General features: G+C 40.2%; 1 protein-coding gene across 5 annotated transcripts in view; it reads right to left on the bottom strand.

The window, feature by feature from the left end:
- TANC1 (tetratricopeptide repeat, ankyrin repeat and coiled-coil containing 1) overlaps positions 1-25542 on the bottom strand; it is a 233612-nt gene that overhangs the window by 184767 nt on the left and 23303 nt on the right. For all 5 annotated transcript variants that reach the window (XM_081260654.1, XM_081260655.1, XM_081260656.1 and 2 more), the window contains exon 2: positions 14431-14538. In XM_081260654.1, coding sequence (XP_081116780.1) covers positions 14431-14538 — 108 coding nt within the window. The remainder of the gene's footprint in view (positions 1-14430; positions 14539-25542) is intronic.

The following is a 25542-nucleotide window of genomic DNA, read 5'->3' as shown; positions in this document are numbered from 1 at the left end:
GGATGTTTTCCCAGGCTAGCAATATGTGGTCTGATATGCTCTCTCTTGAAGCTGGGCAAAGGCAATAAGCAGTGGCTTCCAGTCACCATGAGACCACAAGGGTCCACAACCTGTACTCTAAAGCAAACTGCATTGCTGGCAGCTTTTAGGATACTGTTTTTTCTTTTTCTTTTTTTTTTCTTTTTTTTTGGTGTGTGTGTTTAATATATATTTATTTTTTAGTTGTAGTGGCACACAATACCTTTGTTTTATTTATTTATTCATCCCATCATGTCTATGAAATGTTCATGTGTATGTATGAGATCCTCAACTTCACTATAAAATAAGTTTTGTGTTAATAATTTTGCCCACTGTAGGCTAAGATAAGTGTTTTGAGCACGTTTAAGACTGACTGGGCTAAGCAGTGTTGTTCAATAGACTAAGTTTATTAAATTTGCTTTCAACTGACAATTTGCATGCGCTGTGGGTGTATTATGACTTAACCATTCCAACAAAATTTGAGGAGTATCTTTACTTTTTTAAACTTTAGAGAAATCATCTTTGAGTATGGGAGGGGTATACTGAGTTGGGGGGGAAAATCATCTGAGGTTCAGCTATTACATCAACTTTAATTTCAGTGTCGTTGATTAGATTTAGATAAATTACATTTACTTTAGATAAATTACACTTATTTTAAATGTGTGCAGAAAAATTCTGAATAAAATTACTTATCTATTTTTAAACATGCCAAGCAGAAAGATAGATCACTCTTGTCATCAGGAAAATAACATTTGAAAAGAGAAGACTGGATGATTTTCAGTTGAATGAGAAAGAGTACAAACCCTGCCTTCACCCTCCCCACTAGAAGCAAGAGCTTTGAAAACCACTGATATCTGTCTACCAAAGTATAAGCCGAAGGTCAACTTTCAGATGAATGTAATGGTTACTGTATCATTCATAGGAAAATTATCTGTTTCAAGTTAAAAGTGCTCCTTACATTCTCATTTCCACTGTTATCTGTAAGATGATCAGATCATTTAGTTTGGGGCCCTGTGCTTGGAAAGGGTTTAGATCTCTTTTCTTAACCACAGGAAATTCCAAACCCCAGGCATCTCACAAAGACACAACAGGTGATGCAAATCCACATCAATACTAGAAAACGGTTACGGTTTAAACATCTATGTCCCTCCAAATTCATATGATAGAACTTAATATCCAATATGATAGTCATGGAATCCTCCCAATTTCAGTTTTAGATTATGCAGTTTGTTAACCTCAACTATGATCCAAAAATATTAAATGGAAAATTCCAGAAGCAACTCATAAGTTTTAAATTGCATGCAGTTCTGAGTAGTATAATGAAATCTTATGCCATCCAACTCAGGATGTGAATAATCCCTTTGTCCAGCATATCCACACTATATACACTATCCACCTATATTAGTCAGTAGTCATCTCAATTATCAGCTACTGTGGTACTAGTATATTGTTATAATTGCTCTAGTATTAATTTTTAGTATTAATTATTTTTAATCTCTTTCATTATAGGCATGTGTATATATAGGAAAAAGCATGGTAAGTACAGGGTTAAGTACTATTCAAGGTTTTAGGTATCCACTGGGAGTCTTAGGCACATCCCCCAAAACAAAGGTGAAACTACTCTATTACTGGGGTTGTGGCTCAGTGGTGGAGCACTTGCCTTGCACGTGTGAGGCCCTGGGTTTGATCTCAGCACCACATATAAACAAACAAATGAAAGGTATTATGTCCATCTACAACTAAAATCATCTTTAAAAAAAAAAAAAAAAGAAGAAGAAGAAGAAAAGGTGGGGCCAGAGGGATGACCCAAGCCTGTAATCCAGGCTGTTTAGAAGGCTATTTGGGAGTCTAAGACAGGAGGATAATAGGTTCAAGGCCAGCTTTGGCAATTTAGAAGACTGGGTGTCTAATAAAATCAAAAGCAGGGGCTAGAGATGTAACTCAGAGACGGAACACTCCTAGTTCAATCCCCTGTAGAGCCAGAAAGAAAAAGAAAAGATGGGGCCAGTTTGGGAAGTGATGAGGGATCTGCCCTAGTGCCTTACAAAAGGCTGAGAGGAGCACCCTAAAGCACCTCTTGCCTTTCCATCTTCTTTTGTTTGGGGCTTGAACCCAGAGGGGCTTTACCATTGAGCTACATCCCCAGGTCTTTTTTAAGGCTTATTTAAGTCTCTAAATAGAGATAGTGTCGCCCTAATTTGCAAGGCTGGCCTTGAATGAGCAATTCTCTGGCCTTGGCCTCTTGAGTAGCTGGAATTACAGGCATGTACCACCAGGCCCTTTCATTGAGGCAGGAAGATCTCAAGTTCAAGGTCATCCAGAGCAATTTAGCAAGACCAATTTGCCAGCAACTTAATGACATCCTGTTTCAAAATAAAAAATATTTATAGAAGGACTAGAAGTGTAGCTAAGTGGTAAAGCACCCCTGGGTCCAATTCCCAGTACTGAAATAATAGTAATAATAATAAATAATGTACACACATATATATACAATTGGGACTAGAGGCCAGGAAAAATGAAAGAAAGAGAGAGAGAGAAAGACGGAAAGAAAGAAAACTGGCTATACGCTAAACAGATGTCTGTGTCTAAAGAGTCCTGGATGTCCCATACAACAGACATATGACCTTGGACTAGTCTCTTAAATTGGCCCTGATCAGCTTCACATGTAAAGTCAGTAAATTGAATTAGACAAATTCAACTCTTTCCAATTCTAAAATTCAATACAAATTCACAAATTCTTGATTGATTGACTCCACAGTAAAAGAAAGAGGCATATAAAGTCCTTAACACAGTGGTTAGGATACAGTAAGCGTGTCATAAATGCTGGCAGCTGGTATTAAAATAGGGAGGTTAAGGTTTGCATGTGTTACACATAGCTTATATCCAGATTTCTCTGGTGAGACATTTTCTAGAGGGAAAAAAAAAAATAAACCACTTTAAAGCCCTATTTTAATCAGCATTGTTAAATCAAAGGAGCCCAAAATGAAACAATAAATTATGGAGCTCTACATGAAAGGATATGAGCCTCTCAAAATCGACTGGCTTTGTTTTGTTTTAAATTAGACTTTCAGTGAACTCTTGGCGGCACTCGGGAAGAAATCATGAGTGCTGTAAAGACTCATCGCTCAACGCACATTTACTGGAAATTGTGATATCAAACTTGCAGCTGGGGAAGGAAAGCTCAGCAAGACCCTGCCTCGGGTCTTGCTTGATTTTGTTTTTAACTGAATTAGGTGTCTTACACTTAGAATTCGGGGTTATTCACGAATAAGGATTTCTAGCTTTTCTTGAGAACATGGAAGTGCTTAGCAATATCAGGCCTGCATTCCCACTCAGCAATGCACAGCATATTTGAGCAGAATTATTTCCACCACCACCTTGTTGCCATTCACCCTCAGCTCACTGCCTGGCCAGCTGGGCAGCTGTTTCCCTTGCCCAACCCCTGCACCTATACATACATAATCCAGGAGCTCTCTCGGGAGCGGTGGGCTCTGGAGTCAGATACCATGCTGGCATCCCTGCTCTAACAAATACCAGTCATGACATTATCTTAAGCAAGTAATCTGTCTCCCTGAGTCTCAGTTTCCCAACTGCAAAACTGAGGTGTTAGTAATAGCATCTGCCTCCCAGGGCTGGTGTACATGCATTATTACCTGCTAAATGCTTGGAGCTGAGCCTGATACACAGTAACTGCTCTATAAATATTAGATGTTACTACCTTCTGGGCCCAGAAGGCATAAGAGTTTCAAGTTTCTGTCCCAGAGCTTTAATATTCTACAGTTTTCTGCCAAATTATTTTATGATCAAAATGAAAATGGCATATGGCAAAAGCTATGCAGATAAAACTTAAGGATAACTACAGCCTCCAGACACAAAGGAAGAAACACACCGCATGAGGCACCTGGAATCAGAATATTCATACAGACAGAGGTTAGAGGGGCTGGAAGAAGGGGGAATGAGAAGCTATTTAATGAGTACAGAATTTCTCTTTGGGAGCAATGACAAAATTCTGGAGATGGATGGTGGTGATGGTACAAAACAACGCAAATGTACTTGACATCACTAAATGACACACTTAAAGTGGATTAAAATGCAAATTTTATGTTACATATATATATCTTAGCACAATTTTTAAAAAAGGAATTACTCCAGCCTACTTTTAGCTACTTGCTAAAAGTAAAATGTTAATGATCCTAAAGTCATTCTAAATCACCATAAATTCACGCTCTCAAAGGCCACATACTGTACATCCCATAATAGTTCGGAGAAAACAATATTAAGTATTTTAACAGCTGTGCTTCACAACAGTGGCCCTTCTTTTGGATCTAGAGGTCTCCTGGGAATGAATCTGTAGCAAATAGAGCATGTGGCTGATGAGATCAACTTTTAATACCTGTCCACAGCAGTTGGCCATTCTTCCTTCATTACAAAATGTCCACACAGGCTCCTCATACTCTCTCTTCTCTCAACAAATACACAAAATGGAGGCTTCCTGCCAAGCACCACTTAACTGGTTGCCTTTGAACTGTGGGATGCTGGGCAACCCTGATGAGAGATTCTGATCTACACCTGTTCTATAACAGTATTCAAAATGCCCATAAACACTAAGATAACCAGGCTGCAAATCAACATACACAATGCCCTAAACTGTCCCAATCAGGGTCTTTACTTTCACATTTCCACATGCTACTACCTTCTAAGGCATTTCTCTCTCTCTCTCTCTCTCTCTCTCTCTCTCTCTCTCTCTCTCTCTCTCTCTCCTTCTCTCTCTCTCTCTCTCTCTCCCTCTCTCTCTCTCTCTCCTTCTCTCTCTCTCTCCCTCCCTCTCTCTCTCTCTCTCTCTCTCTCTCTCTCTCTCTCTCTCTCACACACACACACACACACGCATGTGAAATAATTACTTTACAAACTGCAATTAATCTAAGAAACACACACAAAACAGGCATAACCTAGTATGTATTCACAATCTTCCAGCCTGGATCCCCTTACAAGTACCTATTTCCTAACATTGACAGGGAGGGCTACCCTTATGAGTTTATAAGCTTGAGACAGGCACACTACACCTAGCTCCATGAAGAAACTTCCCTAAACTTGGAGATTTCTTAAACTAGTGCCTTTTTTGGCACCAGTGTTTTTTGCATTAAACATTCTTTTAAATATAAGTGAAAATTTGATATGACAGGTATAATATCTTTCAAATTCTCAATATTATATACTGAGTACCAACCCCAACTTAGGGAGGGAGAACTACATGGCACCTTGATTTCCACTGCTGCCCGACAGTTAAGACACCAAGTCCCCACGTGGCTGTATGTCCTATATAATAAACCCTCAAACACTGATCATTTTCCCCTGTGAAAGCACAAAAAGGCGTTCCAAAAAGACGAAAAGGGAAAAGATCATAGGCACAGTGCACAATTTATCCTCTTAAAATCCAACGTGAACATCAAATGACAAGTATTTTTATACTCTAAGGATCAAACAGGGAAAAGATAAATGTTTTTAAAATTCACTGAGAAAAAGCCTCAAGCAAAACCGCTGCCATCTAAGAAGTAGCTCCCATGTATAAACCAGTCCAGCAGAAAGCTAAGGAATGGAGCAGGTAATTCCTGGACAAGAAAATTTGGGCTTCCTGTCCAAGCTGCATATAACAAAACAATAAATATGTATCAAATATTTATTAAATAAGGCCAAAATCTCTCTGTTACAGGTTGAATTATGCTCATCTCCCTCCAAATTCATGCAGAAGTCATAAGGCCTAGGACCTCAGAATATGAACTTATTTTGAGCAAGGATTTATATAGAGGTAATCAAGTTAAAAGGAGGTCATGTCAGGGTGGGCCCTAACCCAATATGAATGGTATCTTTATAAGAAGAAGAAATATGAACACAGAGACAGACAAGCAGAGAGGGAAGGCCCGAGGAGAATACAGCAACCTATAAGGCAAGGAGAGAGGTTAGCACCACACCCTTTCCTCATAAGGCCTCAGAAGGACCAGCCCTACCCACACTTTGACCTTGGATTTTTACTGTCCATAGTACAGAGATAATAAATTTCTGTTGTGTGTTTTGCTGTTTGTTTTTGTTACTGTGGATTGAGCCCAGGGGCACTCTACCATGGAGCTACATCCTGAGCCCTTTTTATTTTTCATTTTGAGACAGGGTCTCACTGAGTTGCTGAGGCTGATCTTGAATATGCAATCCTCCTGCCTCAGCCTCCCACATCACTGGGATAACAGGAGTGTGCCAGGATACATGGCAGTAACTTTCTGTGATAAAGGCATACAGTTTGTGATACTTTGTTACAGAAGCCCAAACAAACTAATACAGTCGCATACCAACTGTGATGACCTCAGAGCCAGCACAACCCAGTGCACAGGTACTGCTTCTATCAAGTGGATATAACACAAATCCATGCAAACATCCCACAAATCCACAGTCAGCACCATTTCAGGCAGTGGGATCCCAGGAGAAATCTCAAACTCTCACTGCCCTCTCCTGCAAAGATTTTACCCCCTACCTAGCATGGGAAACATACAGTGCACTACTACAAATCATGTGCAAGTATGTATAAGACAAAAATACCAAATTCTTTGCTTATCAGTCAACAATAACAACAAAAAAGCTGAGCCAATTTAAGACCAGACTTTTCCCAAGACCAATGATAGTATGTGATAAATACTCTTAAGTTCCAAGAAATTTGGGTCCATCTAAACACATTATTCTCCATCACCCTCTCAGGACACAATTCTACTGCAGGAGTATGATGTAACTACCCTGCTTTGTCCACCAAACAGAACACAATATGCCTTCAATATGTCAGCCTGTTTCATCTCCCTAAATACATAATTGATTTTCAACATTTTATGCTCCAGTTACTGCCCAAAAGCAGACTGGGACAACTTCATATTTCAATTGCCCCTTCCTTTAAAGTATAAAAGGAGTGATCAGAACAATTAACCAACTTCCTTCAGTTATTCTTGAAGAGTCATTTGCTCACAGCTTCTTCTAATTTCTCTTATCATTCACATATAAATCTCTCATGTATCAAAAAAGATATAAAAATTATATAACCTGGCTAAAAAAAAAACTACATATATGATGAAAAACCACCAAGAGGAGGAGAAGAATTTGTCTTTATTTGGAATACAGAGTAGCTCCTTACATTCCCCATAGAAACAGAATTAGGACCAATGTCAAACAAAAATTAAAAGCTTAAACTTCCCTTAAAAAAAAAATAGAGCTATATATTTAGGTCATTTTATTTTTAACCACAGCCTCCTAAATGACCTGAATATCCCAACATCCATTCTAAGTGACAAGTTTTATAATTCTTATGAATAATTTAACTGGGCAAATTTGCTTTACTTGTTGTTGAATAAAAATGTTGCTTCAGAAATTGACAGGCCAGTTGCCCACAAAAAATTTCCTTCGGAATATCTGCCATTCCTATTAGGGAAAAATAGGGTGTGATGGGAAGGAACTTTAAAACTGGGTCTCTTGTCTGGCAGAGACTTTTGCTATCATCGAAATGGGCAGCTTTGGTTTATGTGTAGTTTTCTATCTATTCACCATCTCCCCAAACACTGTAAATATCAAGGTATTCTGAGGTTCCAAAGGTGTATGTTCGAATTCAGGTTCAGAAAGACATTGCTAACAGCACACTCACACACAGTAAGTGACTTTCTTAGAACACTGAGCCAGATATGCCAGAATATTCTGTTAAAATAGAAACCACAGCAGCCTTGGCCTTGGCAACAATAAGGTTGGGGCGGGGGGAGGGGGGGGTTGGTGTTGGTTTTTTTAATCTATCCTCATTTCTACAAAAACTGGTATCTCAGGGAGAAGAAAACAATTTATCCTAATGATGTTGGCTTTGGGAAACAAGAGTATTTACTATGGGGGCCCAGGGTCGGCCAGGTTATGAAGATATCACCCCTCTGAGTTCACTCTCTAGGCCTCTTCTGGCCTCTTACTCTCCAGTTCCTAGAAGTCCTGTGACTAAATCCGCAAAGCTTAAAAACAGAAACTGGAGGTTGGGGCCCAGGTCTTCCCTCCTTATTTTTCTTGGGTGCCACATGATGGAGTCCTGGTAAACCTCTGGCTGTATGTGAGTGGCCTCCAGGGAGGGAAGCCTGATGGCACAACATTGCCAGGGGACAGGCAGGCAAGACTGAATTAGGAAGCCACTGCGGACCCATGCTGTGGTGTGAATGTGTCCTGCAAAAGTCCACACCTTGGAAAGTTAATCCCCAAGTTCTCCTGTTAATGCAATTTGGAAGAGAGATCTTTGGAAAGTAACTGGTTAGATGAGGTCATAGCAGGTAAAGCCCCCATGACAGTATTAGAGGAAGACATACCTGAGTTGGCATGCTTGCTCTCTTTCACCATGTGATGCCCTCTGCCATGTAATGAGGCAGCAAAAAAAAAAATCCCTCATCTGGTGCCAAGCAGATGCTAGCACCACACTCTTCACTTACCAGCCTCCAAAACCATGAGCCAAATAAACTTCTTTTCTATATAAGTTAAATGGCCTTGGATGTTTTGTTATTGAAATGAAGACAAAACATATTGAAATCATTTTACAAGTATTTAAGTCATATTCCCCAAGTTTAGTTCTATTAGTAAAAAAAAAAAAAAAAAAGTGCAATTTGAATTCTTTATGTCTTCTTTCCACTTATCACTCAGAACTGGTTCAAAGCTGGAAAAACTGAAGGAGCAGTCATTGACTCCACCCTCAAATCCCAATAATCAAAAGAATGAATGTTTCATTTTCAAGACACAGAACTTACCTCTACTAAGTTTATTCATCTGTGAGAAAATAAAAAGAAATAGAGAAAACAAAACTATTCTAATTCCCAAAATACTGACTAATTTCATTTCATTCAAAACTTAGTCAAGGAACCACTGTTACTATTATTATGACCATTCCCAGTGCAGTGTCAGTCAGTCACTTATTTAGCAGCAACTAAGTGAGCTGCTGCTCACCCTCACTTGTAAAATGGGAATGGTGATACTCCTACCTAGTGGGTGTGATCTTAGAACAAATGATACAATGAAGGATTAAAGGGACTATTGCTCATAAAGCACTTGCCATGTACATAGCAGAGCAGTGTTAAATAAATGTCCCTGCCCATCCTCATCTGTTAAGAATGGACATGTTCATTCAGAACCAGTAAGGGCTTTGGGGGATTATTCCAGTAAGCCTTTGTTTCATTTTTACTAAGGTATTTGATATACAATGAGAAAAGTATCTTCCAAATGTCACTCAGAAAAAAAAAAAAAGTTAAAGCTCTTCATTTCTACAAGCATGTAGTTCTGAATGTTGTCTCCTTCCCACACCCCTGAAATAGGATTTGGCAGAATATAATCTGTAAACTAGAGTCACGTGTTGGTATTAGATCCTTCTTTACAGACAATGGTGAGGCCACTCCCACGCTGGCCATGCCCAGGGCCTCCCATTCAAAGGATGAGAAGAGCAACTCTCCCATTAGTAGTGGCTCTGGGATCAGAAACGATGGTCCCTGATCATTGTCAATAAGGCCACTTCTCTCAAGGATACCCAGCAACACCATATCCTTATTTTATCATTTTCTATCTTGGTCACTTCTAAGATTGGCCAACTACTGTTTCATAGTTTCTCAGATATCCCCCACTTCAGCCACAAACAGATCAATCAGTTAAGTTACAAAAGTTGACTAGATCTTTTTTATGTAAAATTAAAGACAAGAATACTTACTACCAGTGTTCTCTGAATGACATTATAACTATCATTTAAGAAAATTTCTCCAGGATTGAATATTGCCAAAGACTAGGTCTCTATATGACCCATTGTTCAAGAAGTTCCTGAAGTACTAGAAGGTACCCACCAAGGATCCACATTTGCTATTTCTTTGGGTTCTTTACCTTCTGGTCCACCTATTTCCAGAAAAGGCTTTTTTCTTGATTGTGAAATGCTTCTGCTAAAATACTCCAACAGCACTTACATGTTTTATTTGTAAAGAGTCCATAAAATCTTATCAGTATTGAAATGCCTTCAAATTCCACCTTTTCAGTTTTAAGAATACTGTTTTGAATACTTTTAAGTGAAAATGAAAGTGGCCAATCTATTATTCATTTCTCCAACCTTCTTTTTGTTCTTCAGCAATAATCTGAATTTTAAATCTGTCTGAAATCATCAACTTATTTCAGCAGTTAACCCAGTATCCAAGATCGACAGCAAACTACAGACAATCAGCCTACTGCAGTTATCATCCCAAATGAATCCTCACTCATTACCACTTGGTCAGAGGTGGTTACTGATGGGGCAAGGCTGATGGATTCTGCCCTGGTGTTCTGCTAAAGGACTTTCCCCAGGTGGGCAGAGCTTAGTTTATTTTGATAGTCTCCATTCATGTTATTCTTTTGAATCCAGAAACAGGCAAAGGATTTGGCAATCTTAGGTTAGCTGTGGGGAAACTTAGACTAATTTACCAGCAAATTTTCCACAATAAAGAGAGTAAGCATCCTACTCCTGCCTTGCCAGAGTTCTCAGCCAGCCTCTGCCGTGTCCCTAGTCAAATTCTCTGTCCACTCACAAGTCATGAGTTCCATCTTCTTTCTACTTTCTCACTTTCAATAGTTAACTTGGCTTTCTTTCCACTCCACTTGAATCTATTCCTTTCAAATAACTGAAATAACTCTCAAATATAAAAGCATTTCTGCACATCTTGTGTATGAACCATACTTTCTCCTACACCACAGTGTCCAGCATTATCAGTTACGAAGAAGTGATCTGACAGTCCTAATGGGGACATGTTAATCCTTCAGAGTTTGATTCGTGATACCTCATCAGCACTTTTAGACAGATGGCCAGGGAGAGCTTTCTGGTTTACTCCCCAATCATCCTACACTCAATCTGCTTGACAGTTTACCTCTCTGTCAATTTCTCATCCACATACCATTCCAAAACCTAGCAAACCCTCCTTTTATAAATGTTGTGTGCTTCCTGCTCTTAGATTACTATCTTTCTAAATCAGATGTCTCCAAAGTAGAGGGAGGGAGATGATCTCCAAGGGTCAGGAAATATGAAAATTCTGATCATATTTACTTGTCTCATTCTTTCATTTCTATCTTTGTGTATCTTAAAATGCAAACAGCTTATTACTAAGCAAGTGTGTGATTATAATTTGTAAATATCTAAATGTTTCAGGTGTGAGCAAAAGTATTTTACTGATAGAATTGCAATGTCAAAAATGATTAAAGAAGTTAAAGAAGGTTAAAGCTATTAAAGCATTGCTTTAATAGAACTTTCTGGGGCAATAGCTCAGTGGTAGAGACTTGCCTGGCATATGTGAGGCCTTGAGTTAATCCCCAGGACTAAAAAAAAAAAAAAAATTAGTTTAAAGACTACTTGGCTAGGCAGTCATAGTGGCCCACATCTATAGCCCCCACTAGACAGGAAGCTGAGGCAGAAAAATTGCTTAAGCCCAAGAGTTTGAGGTCACCCTGGGGCAACCAAAATAGCAAGAGAAAACTAATAACTTTTCTTAATTTTTTTGGTGCTCCATGGACAACTAAAATGCTGTATTCTAGTTGTTGGGCCATAGTTGTTTTGTTTCACATAGCGTTTAGATGGTAACAATATTCTTATTCCAAAGTCAGACTTCACTCTTGGCTTTTATATCATATATTAAATTATGTTTGTTATCCAGGTCTACTCTTTTTTAAAGTTTACTTGTTCTTTTTAGTTATACATGACAGTAGAATATATTTCGACATATTATGCATACATGGGGTATAATTTCTCATGCTGTGGATTGTACATTCAGGTATACTCTTAAAGACATCTCCATAGTTGAAAAATATTTTTGTCTCTTCTTCAAAATTAAACAATCAAACATCCTTCAAAAAAGAAACGACCCAAGACAAATTTTCAAACACATATAGCACTTACAAAGTCCAGATATCATTCTAAGTTCTTTCTTACTTAATGCTTACAACAGTGTATTTTTAAATATGAAATTATATATATATTTAATAAAATTCAAAAATAGTATTTATTAATAGATGGAAAAACTTACTCCCGTAAAACTGAGACTCCTCTAAAATGGTGGTCAATACTATTTTCAATTAAAAGGTCAGAAGGCAAATGCTCTGTGACTTCCACTTTCTTAATCTACCTGCTCTCAAGGCATCTAGTTGTTAACTGTGTGGCCTTGGGCAGCAATATCACCTCTCTGTGCCTTGGAATCCTTATCTACAGTAACTTCATTCACTGGAGTGCTTACTTTGTGGCAGGAACCATTTTTTGTTGAGGGACACAGCGGATAAGACAAAAATCCCTTATTTAAGCAGCCCAATACACAATTCCACAAAGTCACGGAAGATAGATAGCCAGTTATTAAAATGTTAGCCATTATTATTTCCCAAAACAAAGGCCACTTTAGTTATCATTACCTCAGTCCATTTTAAAGGCAAATTTCACCTAAATGGCTCTTAGCTGGTGAAAGGGGCAGGAAATCAGTTAAAAGACTGGCAAGAATGTGGCACCAGCAAACACCCTCTACCTTCCCCTGCTGTAAAGCTCTCGGGATCTCGCCAGCTGCTGGGGGTAGAACAACTCGGCCAGGAAAAAGTGCAGAGGACTTTGGATGGTAGCATCCCACCAGGCTCTGGATGCTCCCAGCACTTTTCCATGATGCTGATGAAGGTCTATTTACACCTGGAGGTTACAGCTGACGACTGCGGCGCATCTGACAGCTGCAAAATTCAACTGCAGTGCAACTTAATCCCTAATGATGCTGTTTCCAGGCTGCCCTTCCAGAATCTGCCATGAGACATCTTTTTACTTATTCAAAATTATTACATAATCACAGACCTCGCTCTCCATAGTCACCACAGAAGAGCACGGCTCAGAAAGTCTGCCTTTCAGCACAGAATTTAAAACCACCAGCAGGAGAATAAAAGAATCCTGCTGAATCCAAAGTAAACACAAAGAAGCAGAATGATAACAGGAACTCTCCAGAGAGAACTTCCCTTATAAACAGTTCGATCACCTCACAAACACCTCACCAAACCTACACACCTGAGACAGACCCACATCTCCACCAGCGGGGAAACAAACACCACAGGCCACCACAAAGACTGGACATGCCTTAGGAGTTTTAGGTCACAACCTCAAAAAACCTTCACGAGGACCAGGAACAATCCAATTCCTAATATCTGTATTTCATACCATCCTGCTAAAAAGAAAGAAACCCTACTGCAAAATGTCTGCCATCTGTTGACCGACTGTCCACAAAGCCAGGTAGTTAGCTTGAGCATTTTCCTCTCAATATCAGAAAAATACTTAGTACTCCTCACTGCCTTCTCCTCCTACCCCCATATGGATGCACTTCAATTCAGCATCAGGTTGCTGACTTCAGACCTGATGGGCAGGTCAGATGGGCAGGAAGAAGGGAAGCTCAGAAAGAAGAGGAGAAAGGGGAACAGGCTCTGGTCTCCAAACAGTCCACAACTCCATCCCCTCCTGCTGCAGGTCCCGAATGCCCCAACACTGTGTCCTTGTGCTTCCCTATAACCTCAAGCCCCCTCTGGACTTTCTGCCAGTTCCATCACGGCACATGCCCAGTCCCAATACTGGAGGACAGTCCCTTTCATAGGACTTCGGATCCCAACCCCCATCTCCTCATCCAGCATTTCCCTATTCCAGGCCCTTCCTCTAGGAACAACTTTCTCCCTCCTCTCCCCTCCCCCACGGCCTCAGGAACCTTCTTTCTGTCCTCAGGGGTTACAGAGAGGGGCTCTGGAGTCAGGAGGATCTGGGATAAGCCAGCCTCCACCTTTTTCCGGATGTCTGACCTTGGGCAACTTGCCTAATCTCTCTAAACCTGAGATTCTTCATCTGTACAACGGGGTTTACATCATCTCTGAAAGTAAGGATTAGATGAAAATACACATAAAGCACTTAGTAAAATCCCTAGCATACATTCAAATAATAAGTGCCCATTTTGTACCAGGAATAGGTTTTGTAAATGGCGGTGATTATCATTCCCTCCCCGCTCCACCTCTTATTTTTTTTAATTGAGGTAAAACAGAAATAACAAAGTTTACTGTTTTAACCATGATTTGAGTATATGCCTAGTTCAGAGGCACAAGGACACTCACATAGTCCTAGAGCCACCACCACCAACCCACCGACAACGTTCACCTTTCCCCACTGAAACTCGGCACCTGCTGAACACCAGCCCCCTCCTCTCTACTGTTGACACTCTCCACCTGGAAGAGCTGGTTCCGGTGGCTCTGGGTAGTCAGAGAGGGTCTTCTCCAGGCTATTTTTCTTAACACAGGTTAAAAAAAAATTCTCCTTCTTGGAGCTCTCACTGCTCACAATCCTACCACCCTCTACCCCAGTTCTTCGCTGACACTTACCTATTTTTGGTAACTTCTCATTCACCAGGAATAAATGGGCAGTCCTTAGTTCACAAGTTTCTCTTCCACCCTTTCTCTTGATAGGTGCTTCTGCCCAGTAGTCAGCTCCTAAAGGAACAAGAACACAGAGAACCACCTGGATTAGATCCCAACTCTATCTTGTATTAGCTGTGTGACCTGGAACAATTTCTTCCTCTTTCTGGGCCTGGGCTGCCTCACCTATAAATGGGGATAATGTCAGTATGTATTTGTGAGGTTGAGCAGACAGTTTACAGCACTTAAAGCAGAGAACACAGGGTCAGTGAGTGAGGGCAGATCTTACCACGACTGGTGCCCTTGGCTCCACTCGGAGACTTTTGGATCTAACCTGTCATTCCCAGGGCCACGGCTCATAGAGGCAGCATTTGCCTATGCTTGATGACCATGACCTCCTATCCTTCCAGCCCTCACACCCCTTCTCTCCCAAGGTCCTTACTCTCTGGTGGCCCTTCAGCGTGTACTCTTGTTCATTCCTTAACCTCGTGGACCCCACTGCTAATCATCTGACTCACCCCCACCCCATCCTGCATCCTTGATGTTCTGCAGCCTCTCCTGTGGGTATCAGCACCAGGACTCAGGTTCTTCTCAACTCCATTCCAAACCAAAAGACCACAGAGAGACTATCACAGCGCCACACAGAGAGAGGTCACTGCACTAGAATTCTCAGAAAGGCCCTTCCATACCCCTCAACAACTGTTTCAAGCTTTTATCCTTCTCAGTCCTGCTTTATTTCTTCCTTCCCACTTCACCTGGAAAGCCAAGGCAGCAGGCTTGATGCCAGCACACCAGCTTCCTCCCCTGCTCCTCACCTACCCACAGGCTCCTCCCCTCTCCTTTTCCCTTGGGCTCCAAGAGACCTTCCCTACTGCACTCCAATCTCCAGCTACACCTACCCAGGCAGACAGCTTCAGTTCATTTCTTCTGCACCTGCCACGCCCCTGAGAAGCAGCACAAAAATCACCTCCTCCTTGTGGGCTAGACCCTCTTGCCTCTCAAACCCTCCACACGCTCCATAAATGCACTTCAGTCTTTTCTCTGACTCCCTGCCTGAGAACAGAAGCTACAGATTCACTGCAAATCCTCACTGTGCACCCTGGTGGACCAAAGCCATGAATACAGTAAACCCTGACTTCTGCTCTGAAATGTTTTCATTAATGTTTTACTGGGCTAGTCATGGAGGCTGGGGCAGGAGAATGACAAATTTGAGGCCAGCCTCAGTAACTTAGCAAGACCCTATCTCACTAAAAAGTAAAAAAGGACTGAGGATATAACTCAGTGGTAAAGCTCCCTGGGTTCAATCCCTAGAACCACCCCCCAAAAAAAAGTTTTATTAAAAAATGTCAGTTAAGCTGGTTGCATGGGCACCTGCCTATAATCCCAGTTACTTGGGAGGCTGAGGCAGGATCACAAGTTTGAGACCAGCCTGGGCAACTTAAATGAGACCCTGTCTCATAATAAAAAATACAAAGGGCCAGATGTAGCTCAGTGGTAAAGTACCTATCACAGTTTCAATATTTGGTATCCTCCAAAACCTCATATGTGAAACATATACTAGAAAGTTTAGAGTGAAACAATTAGGTTATGAGAGCATTAACCTAATCAGTGCATTAATTCACTTATGGGGATTAATTGGGTGATAACATGCCAGGTAGGGTGTGGCTAGAAGAGGTAGGCTATTGGGGGTGTGCTGTTGGGTATATACTTTGTCAGTGGTGAGGGGAGTCTTTCTCTGCTTCCTGGTGCCATATCACCAGCTGATTTTCTCTGCCACACCTTCCCACCATGAGGTTCTGCTTCACCTTGAGCCCTGAGGAATAAAGCCAGACTTCTATGGACTAATACCTCTAAAACCATGAGCCCCCCCCCCAAAAAAAAAACATTTCCTTCTCTAAAACTGCTCTTGTCAGGTCTTTTGATCACAGCAGGGGGGAAAAATTGACTAGAACAGTGCCCCTGTTTTCAATAATCAGTACCAAAAAAAGAAAAAGTCAAATAAGATCCATAATCCACCACTTACACATAATGCCATATACTTTCTTCCTCTGATCTAGACTGAGAAACATCCCCTGCCCTTGCCTTTCCAGAACAACTATTCCTTTGATGAAAGGAAAAAAACAAACAAACAAACAAAAACACTGCTTCTTCCTCAACAAAAACAGAAAACCCAAAATAGCAAGATGGTTTATAAAAATCCCCAGCTGACACTGGATAAGGTAGGGATAAATGCAGTTATCTGTGAGCCTAAGAAGAGAAAGGGAAGTTTACTTTGGATGGCTATTTGGGCGAGGTAACAATATTCATATGCTAAGCAAGGAATTTGACCAAAAGAATAAATCTCGGATCTATTTATAAGACAAGGGAGGAAGAGGAAGCAGGTAACTCCAGTGGAAATTTCTCTCCTTTGTCTGGTTTTACTTCTGGTATGGCTACCACACTAATTTCTCCATACTAACTTATGACAATTTAATTTATAGAAAGTGATTCCCAAGGGCCTGGAGAGCTGCAGATGGTACCTCAGGGGCCCATTTGTTTAAGGATGAAAGCTTAGTGCACACCATTACATCACTCTGACCTTTCTCAGCAACTTCCTATCTGACAAAATCGAGATGTTTGCTCCGTCAACAAGATATTTGTGTTTGTCCAGCCTCAGGCTTTGGTTCCTGATTAGCTTTAAAATCATTATGCACCCAAACTGAATAGTGCTACTGTTAGCAGCTGGAAGGTCTTCCTCTGGGCACGGCCCCAGCTCTGTGGCCTTCAGGGAGTGACGGCTGCCCTTTCTGCATAACTGCACACTCCCCTAATGGATGTGCTGATCTGTCCTGCTACCCCTTCCAGAGCTAAAGTCCCTCTTCTTTGCATTCTACCTATTTTCTCAGGGGACCCCAGGCAAGGGAAGAATGATGTGGTGACCAAATGATGTGGTGGCCTTAGGCTCCCTCCAGATAAATGCTCCGGCATTGCCCATTCCAACATCAGCATTAACAGTTCAGTATTGCACCAGACCAGTCTCCCCAGGCCTCACAGCCTCCCCACTGCTGCCCACATTACAGGAAAACAGCTATTATTTCCTGGATGCTCAAACACCCCAACACCCACACATATAGATCCAATCTGTCAAGCATACTCACCTGCCCACACATCTGCAATGACCTTGGAAGATGCCTATATGACCTACATCTCCAACTTTTCACTGTCCTGACATCAAATGAGGTACACACATAAACCTAGTGTCACCTGTGAACCACCTGGTAGGTCCTGAACAACAACCCCAAAGAGAATGTAGAAATAACTTTTGAAAGAGGTTTTGTCTTCTTTTGTTGGGGTAGGGGTCCATGTACTGATGTGTGCAACTTACTTGACACTCTATTGTATAAAGTAAGATGGGCTGCTGGGTAGCCATGCAGTAAAGCAAAGACGGCAACATCTTAATTGTAGAATCTAGATGGTGGGCATGTGAAAGTTCACTGTCCATTTCTTTCAACTTTTATGTGTGAATGCTTTCATAATAAAACATTGCAGAGTGGTGATATTTTTGGTGCCTTCAAGAAAAAAAAAAAAAAAAAAGGAAACTGAATTCTAGACTTCATTTGAGTTTCACTGGTTTTCCACTAATGTCCTTTCTCTGTTCCAGGATCCAAATCAAGGATCACACTTTGTAGGTAATTGTCATACTTTCTTCTTCTTCTCCAGCCTGTTACAGTTTCTTGGTATTCCCTTGTTTTCCATGACCTTGACAGTCTTGAGGAATGGGTCTGGTATTTTGTCAATGTCCCTCAATGGAGACATGTGGGGACTTGTCTGAAGTTTTTCTAATGGTTAAGGGTGGGGTTATGGGCCTGGGGGAAAAACTTAGAGGTGCCCTTCTCACATCATGCTAGAAGCAGGAGCTAAGAGTATGGTATGCCTCTGGCCAAGTGAATGGATTGCTTGGTTAAAGTAGAGTCTGTCAGATTTCTCTACAGTAAATTTATTCTTTCCTCCCTTTGCATTCTCTTTCCTTTAAAAGCAAGTTACAAAATTGAGCCCAGGGCTGGGATTGTGGCTCAGTGGTAGAGCACTTGCCTCGCACGTGAGAGACCCTGGGTTTGATCCTCAGCACCACATAAAAATGAATAAACAAAATAAAGGTATTGTGTCCATGTATAACTAAAAAAATTTTTTTAAAATAAAATTAAATTAAAAAATTGAACCCACACTCAAGGAGGGAAGGGAGATTACCTACACAAATTATCTGAAACTCCGAGTCTCTTCTCCTAGTGTAAATGTACACATTTATAAATTATACTATGGATTACAATGCAGTACCACACTATTTTGTTGCCCAAATTAGTCTAGCTTTGACTTTTATGAATTCCTTGAGGTTGGCTCCTATATCCTTTTTCCCCCCCTATTTTTTTTCCCATATCCTTTTGACGTGCCCACATCCTTTGTTATTCAAGTACTTCTTTGTTTTCTGGCACTGCAAAATGCTTCAGATCTATAATTACCCATTTCTCCAAGGAATCCTGGGTACTGTTATTGGAGAATGGTATTCAGGAACCAAATGTGAGTGTGCTTGTTACTACTGGGGTGTCACTTCTACTAAGCCTTCTCAGTGGACAGATCTAGGAAACACCTGTTTATATACCAACCCACCAGGCATGCTTATCTGTATTTATTTCTGCATTGATATTAAGCTAAAACTAATGATTTAGTTCTTATTGATGTTGTTAACTCTAATTCCATATTAAATGGTTCCTTCCAGCCTTCTCTGCTTGCTTACTATAACTTCCCTCTCATCATCTTAACTATTTGTTTCACCCCCATATATAGAGAGAGCAGTTTTAGAACTGTTAACACATGCTCCACAAGAAACTTTACCAACTAAAATACAGGGTGTATACTGTACAGTTTCTGTTGTCTCTAGACTTAGCCAAAACATCATTTTTCCAAAGTTAACAAGGTCCATAACTGGTAGTCTATCTTTCTTCTGGTCTGTGACCTACAGTTATAAATAGATTCTTTTGTCACCCTCTGCATCTCAAGACACACACACACACACACACACACACACACACACACACACATTCTTTTTCTCTCAAACACACAAAGAGGAACAACAGCTATTGGCTGGTGTCTTTTTTAATTGGAATACACTGAGGTTCTTTAGTGCCTAACTTATCTAAACATTTATTTGTATATCTTACACCACTTCCTATTGGTATACAAATTCTGCTTTATGCTCAGTACGATAATACTTGTATCTGAATGTATCCTATGAAATTTAGCTGGGTCCTATCAGACCACAGTGATTGCTAGAATACCAATAAGATAAACAGATTCTACAAATTTATTTGAAAAAAAAACACTCTATTGGGGCTGGGGTTGTAGCTCAGCGGTAGCACACTCATCTTGCATGCACAGGACCCTGGGTTCAATCCTCAGCACCACATAAAAAATAAATGAGTGAAATAAAGGTATTGTGTCCAACTACAACTACAAAATAAATATTTTTTAAAAGCACTGTATTAAGTTAATACAGCTTAACTGATGGAAATTGTTCAATAAAGGAAGGAGAATGTTCTTTGCTGTATCATTTAAAATTCAGAAACAGGTAAATAACTGGAAATTATGATATATCTATTAAGCTGAAAATGAATTACACACAATGATTATAAATCATTTGAAGAACACATATTTATATGACATAATACATACTATGTGTGTGCAAAAATAAAGTATGGTTATGTTATTTAATGTGTCTGTGAAAAGAAAAACACTGAAGGAAGGACATATACCAAGTTATTTTTAAGTTATCTTTTCCCCTTCCTTTTAATTAAAGTTAAACAAGAGAAGACTGCTGAGTGGGAAACCTCACAGAGGATTCTTCCTAGACACAGTGTATCAGTCCTGACAAATATGAAAAATGGAATCAGCAGCTCTGCACAGCAACCAGGGTGGGCCAGGCAGGAGAGGCTCAGGACAGAAGGCACAAGCCCTCAGTTCAGCTGTCACCCGAGGACTCTCCCCAAGGCAAGAGGGGACAGGGTAGTGCTAACTTCTTTTTCAAACAGGCAGAAAGAAGAGGGTACAACTGGGTGCTGCCTTGGAAGCTATCCTAAGAAATTTGGGTTTTAAAGGATAGGAAAGATTTACATGGAGTAGAGGGAGGAGGCAAAGTGATTGGAGATAGATATTATTAATAAGAACACTCATCCATCTGGAAGAGTTCTCTTTATCCAACCACCCTGTGAAACAAGAAGATGTTAAAGCCTTGAGTGGACAAGGATCCTCAGATTAAAGTTTCTAAGTATCCCTCCCATCCTCCCTCACAATCCACCCCCTAAAAATGTGCTGTGGGAAAGGGAGGATTACACCTGGGGGATCTGTTTAACCTCCAGCAGACTTGATATCACTCAAGTGGCTGATATCAGGAGCCCAGCTCTGCATTTTCAAAGATCAACATTTTTACATTGGAATTCACACTCCACCCCTACAAAAAGTGCTCTGTAATACAGACTAACACAAGCACCCAGTAACCATCCATTATGCTGTAAAGCTCTCCGTGTGTAGTAATTTTCAATACACAACATCAGGCCCACTAGCCAGCCACCTCCACAACCAGCTCACACAGATCACACACAGTGTGAGCAGAGAGAGCTGCAGGCCAGCCTCGTACAAACCACCTGACAACACACCAGGAAGTCCTCACTGCTAAGCTCAGGGCTTGGGAAAAACTGGCCTGCGCTGAACACTTAGACGAGGCCACAGTATCTCACACATGCCATCACCCTCAAATCCTCACAACCAGTTTGGAAATGGCAAGGTTTAAACTCAGCCAGCTCGATCCAGCAGCAAGGCTGTTATGTTTTCACTGACAGTGGGTTTACATGTTTCAACAAACTTCAAAAGCAGGCTGAAACATACCCCAGGTACCACAGATTAAAAACAGACATCTCATGGATTCCCTCCTCAAGGAGGAATTATTTTTCAAAATAATTTATGCATGATGCCCTGATTTCAACTTTATAATCTGAAGTATATTCTCAAGTCCCAACACAGTAAACACTTACAACTTAGCAAAATATCATAATATCCATAAACAAATTGATTATTAAGTTGTTAAGCTTAAGAAGAAAATTGCAAATTTAAAATATAATTAACTTTTTTACAATGTGAAGATCTCAAATTGAAAACAGACTTCCAAAATGATTTGTTTCCTTCTCAACGAGAACTGTCCTAGTTTGTATTCTAACATGCATCCCTCCTTTACAATCTACTTCCCTTCTCCTCCCTTTTCCCCACCTCTTCCCTTTTCCCTCAAAAGACATTCCGCTTCTATAGTTAACTACAAACAATTCTATTTTGTGTTCTGTAAACCATGAAATAAAAAAGGTTAGGGCCCACTGACAGTTTATAATCTCTTCAGAGTTAGAAATCCCTTTGGAAAGTTAAAATTAGATATTATAGTGTACTAGAGATACTCTTCCCAAACCATTCCAAAGGTTTTTCATTAGAGTGGCTTAAATATTTATACACTCTTTAAATGACAGAGTGAAACTGTGGTGGGACTCAGGATACACCACCCAAAATATGACTGTAGGAGATCAGAACAAGCTACTCCAAAACATATACTTCTTGGGCATATTCTGAGCTGGTCATTCTAAGAAGTTGTCCTTTTGTAAAAGAATGTGCATCTAATATAAAATATAAATTTTATAAATATAAATTACTAAACTATTTGTATCATAAAGAAAGCTGCTCCAGACAACTTTTATTACCCCAGAGACTTTATCTGCATAACAAGATAATCTCTATTCACCACACATTTCCTCCCTTTACCACCTTCTCATCATTTATCTTCAGTGATCTGATTCTTGTTTGAGTTTCATATTTTGTGGGACTCCCATGCATGTGTAATTAAATAGGGTGTCCCCTACTAATCTGTTTTAATTTGTACCCCAGCCAAAGAACCTATGAGGGTACAATGAAGCCACTTGCCCTTCCTGCACTGTCAAACACACTGGCGAAGCTCAGCAGTCATTCACACAGTGGGCACTCACATGCTACTTGTGATGGGGTAAAAACAATTCAGGACAAAAAGTAATGTCTTCTCTTCAGACAATTCAAAAGAGGGCTTTGTACATTAACATAAAAATTTTAAAGAGAAAATGAAAAGAGTTGAAACTTGGGAAGAAGAGAAAGGGAATATACCTATGTTTATTTTTTACGATTGAAAGAAATACTTTGTGTTATTAAAAACATGGATTATATTAACCTAACCACTATGGAAATCAGTATGGAAGTTCCTCAAAAGACCATGAATGGAACTGCCACATGACACAGTTATACCACTACACAGTAATTATCTTAAAGAATCAAAGTCATCAGGGCTGGGGATATAGCTCAGAGATAGAGTATTTCCTATAATGCATGAGGCCCCAAGTTCAATCTCCAGCATAAAAAGGAAAAAACTATTAAAGTCATCATATTATAGAGATACACGCATATCCATGTTTATAGCAGCATAGTTCACAATAGCCAAACTATGGAACCAGCCTAGGTGTCCATCAATGAATGAATGGATACAGAAAAGTTGGCATGTATGTATGTATATGTATATATAACAGTATATAACAATGTAATATACATTGTTATATTGTGCACAAGTATGAATACACATACACACACACACACACACACACACACACACACACAGATATGTACAACGAAGTTTTATTAGCCATAAAGAAAAATGAACTCATGTCATTTGCAGGAAAATGGGTGGAACTTGAGAACATTATATTAAGCAAAATAAACCAAACTTAGATGGTCAAGAGTCATTATGTTTTGGGGGGTTTTTTGGGGGGTGGGGGATACCAGGGATTGAACTTAGGGGCACTTGGCCACCGAGTCACATCCTCAGTCCTATTTTGTATTTTATTTAGAGACAGGGTCTCAGTGAGCTGTTTAGTGCCTCACTTTTGCTGAGGCTGGCTTTGAACTCACAATCCTCCTGCCTCAGCCTCCCAAGCCACTGGGATTACCGGCATGTGCCACTGCACCCAGCTTATGTTTTTCCTCATTTACAGAAACTAAAGAAGAAAAGGTGTGTGTGGGGGGGAGGTATGCATGGGGGAGGGTGGAATCTTATGAAAATAGAAGGGATATCAGCAGAGAAAAGGAAAGGGACCAGAGGAAAGGAGGAGAGAGAGGGGAAATACTTGGAAATGATACTTGCCATATTTCATTATTTTATTGTGTACAAGTATGAATATGTAACAATATGTACAACTATAAAGTACCAATAAAAAATCTGGATTATAAAATATACAAATAATGAAAATGACATAAGGTAGTTTTTAAAAGAGAAAACTATTCAATCTTACCACACAAATACCTTTCCAACTTTTTCTATATACATATATCCATTTTAAATGCCTATCTTACATCCTATGCATATAGTAAACATGTCAAGTAGATATATAATACATACTGTGACAAATATAGCATATAGTCCTCCTTATCCACTGAGAACATGTCCCAAGACCCCTAGTGGATGTCCAAAACCTTGGAGAGTGCTGAAACCTATATATACTGCTTTTGCCTATACTTACATACCTACAATAAAGTTTAATTGATAAAGATGGCACAATAAGAGATTAACAACAGTAATAAAACAACTGTAACAACATACTATAATTAAAGTCATATAAATGTGGTCTTTCCCTCATTGAAAAAAATCAAGTCAAACACTAATATTTTTGGACTATGGCTGATGGTAAGTACCTAAAACCAGACAAAGCAAAACCCCAGATAAGGGGGAGCTCCTGTAGGTAGTATTCTGTGGTCTGTTGTTTTTCAACTGAACAAGAGAAAGACACCTTTCCATGTCGCTGCATTTAACTCCCTCTCAGCCTGTATAGAGACACTGTTAAAAAAGAGAACATTCCACTGTATGCATGACCAGTTTTCTCCCAAGGTCCTTTTGAAGTAAACATTTGTTTTCCCCACTCGCTGTATGTCACTGAACGTCCATGTGATATAACCTGGTGCATTTGTACAATTACCTCACTGGCATAAATTTCTAAAACTGCCGATCAAATGGTTCATATGTAGCACACTGACAACCTGCCTCCAGAAGACTGTCCCCATGGATCCTCTGAACACTGGATGCAAATATTCATTTTCTCATCACTGCTATCATCATGGGCATTATTTTTTTCTAATCAACCACTGGAAAAAAAAAGTTATACTGGCATTTAGTGAGCTCCCACCCTGTGCCAGGTGCCACCTTCAAAGCTCCATATGTATTAATACTTAACTTTACAATAACCCTAAAGATGTCGGTGTCCCAATACACTGAGTAAAGAATGGGAAGCTAAAGCCCAGATATGTGACATAACTTGCTCAGAGCAATAAGACTTGTCAAAGGTGCTGCTGAGAAATGAACCCACTTCATCATCCCCCGAACACACGTGACAGCTCTTAAATATCTGCAAAAGGCCAAAATTCCGGATCACTTACTCTAAAAGGAACTGAGTCATCTCTTTCCCTGGCAAAACCTATTGAAAATTCTCATTTGAAGAACTGTGGAAATACTGTTGGGCTGGGGTTAAGAGAACTGAATTCCCATTTGAAGTTGCTGGCTTAAAGGTAGCTGCTGTGTGGCCGTGGGAAGACTGCTGGACTCGAATCTCTTCCCTTGGCTGAAGACCACCCAAGATACCCACTGTCTCCACCAATCATGTTGCACAGCCCCAAACAGACACCTATCTGTTCCTTCAGGATTATTTGCTGAAAACTTTCTCTATGCCCTGATTCTGATGATGAACAGGCCAGCCTGGTCCCAAGAGTCTAGGAGGAGATGAGCAACAATGCAGAAAATTAACACCGCTCTGACAGAAGGGCACAAGTGCAAGGCACAAGGGAAGCCCAGAGAAGCATGGTGCAGTTCCACGAAACAGCAGCTATGTAAACGCTAAGGAGAACTGGGGAAACCCAGCTATTTTTTTTTTTAAAGACATGTACAAAAAGAATGTAAGAGAATAAAATCATGGTGTTGCATTAAATGCCTCTTATCCTTTTCTT

This window comes from Spermophilus citellus (genome assembly GCF_964194105.1).
Source record: "Spermophilus citellus genome assembly, chromosome: 11".
NCBI classification, from domain to species: domain Eukaryota; kingdom Metazoa; phylum Chordata; class Mammalia; order Rodentia; family Sciuridae; genus Spermophilus; species Spermophilus citellus.
This window is presented reverse-complemented; position numbering and strand designations above follow the sequence as displayed.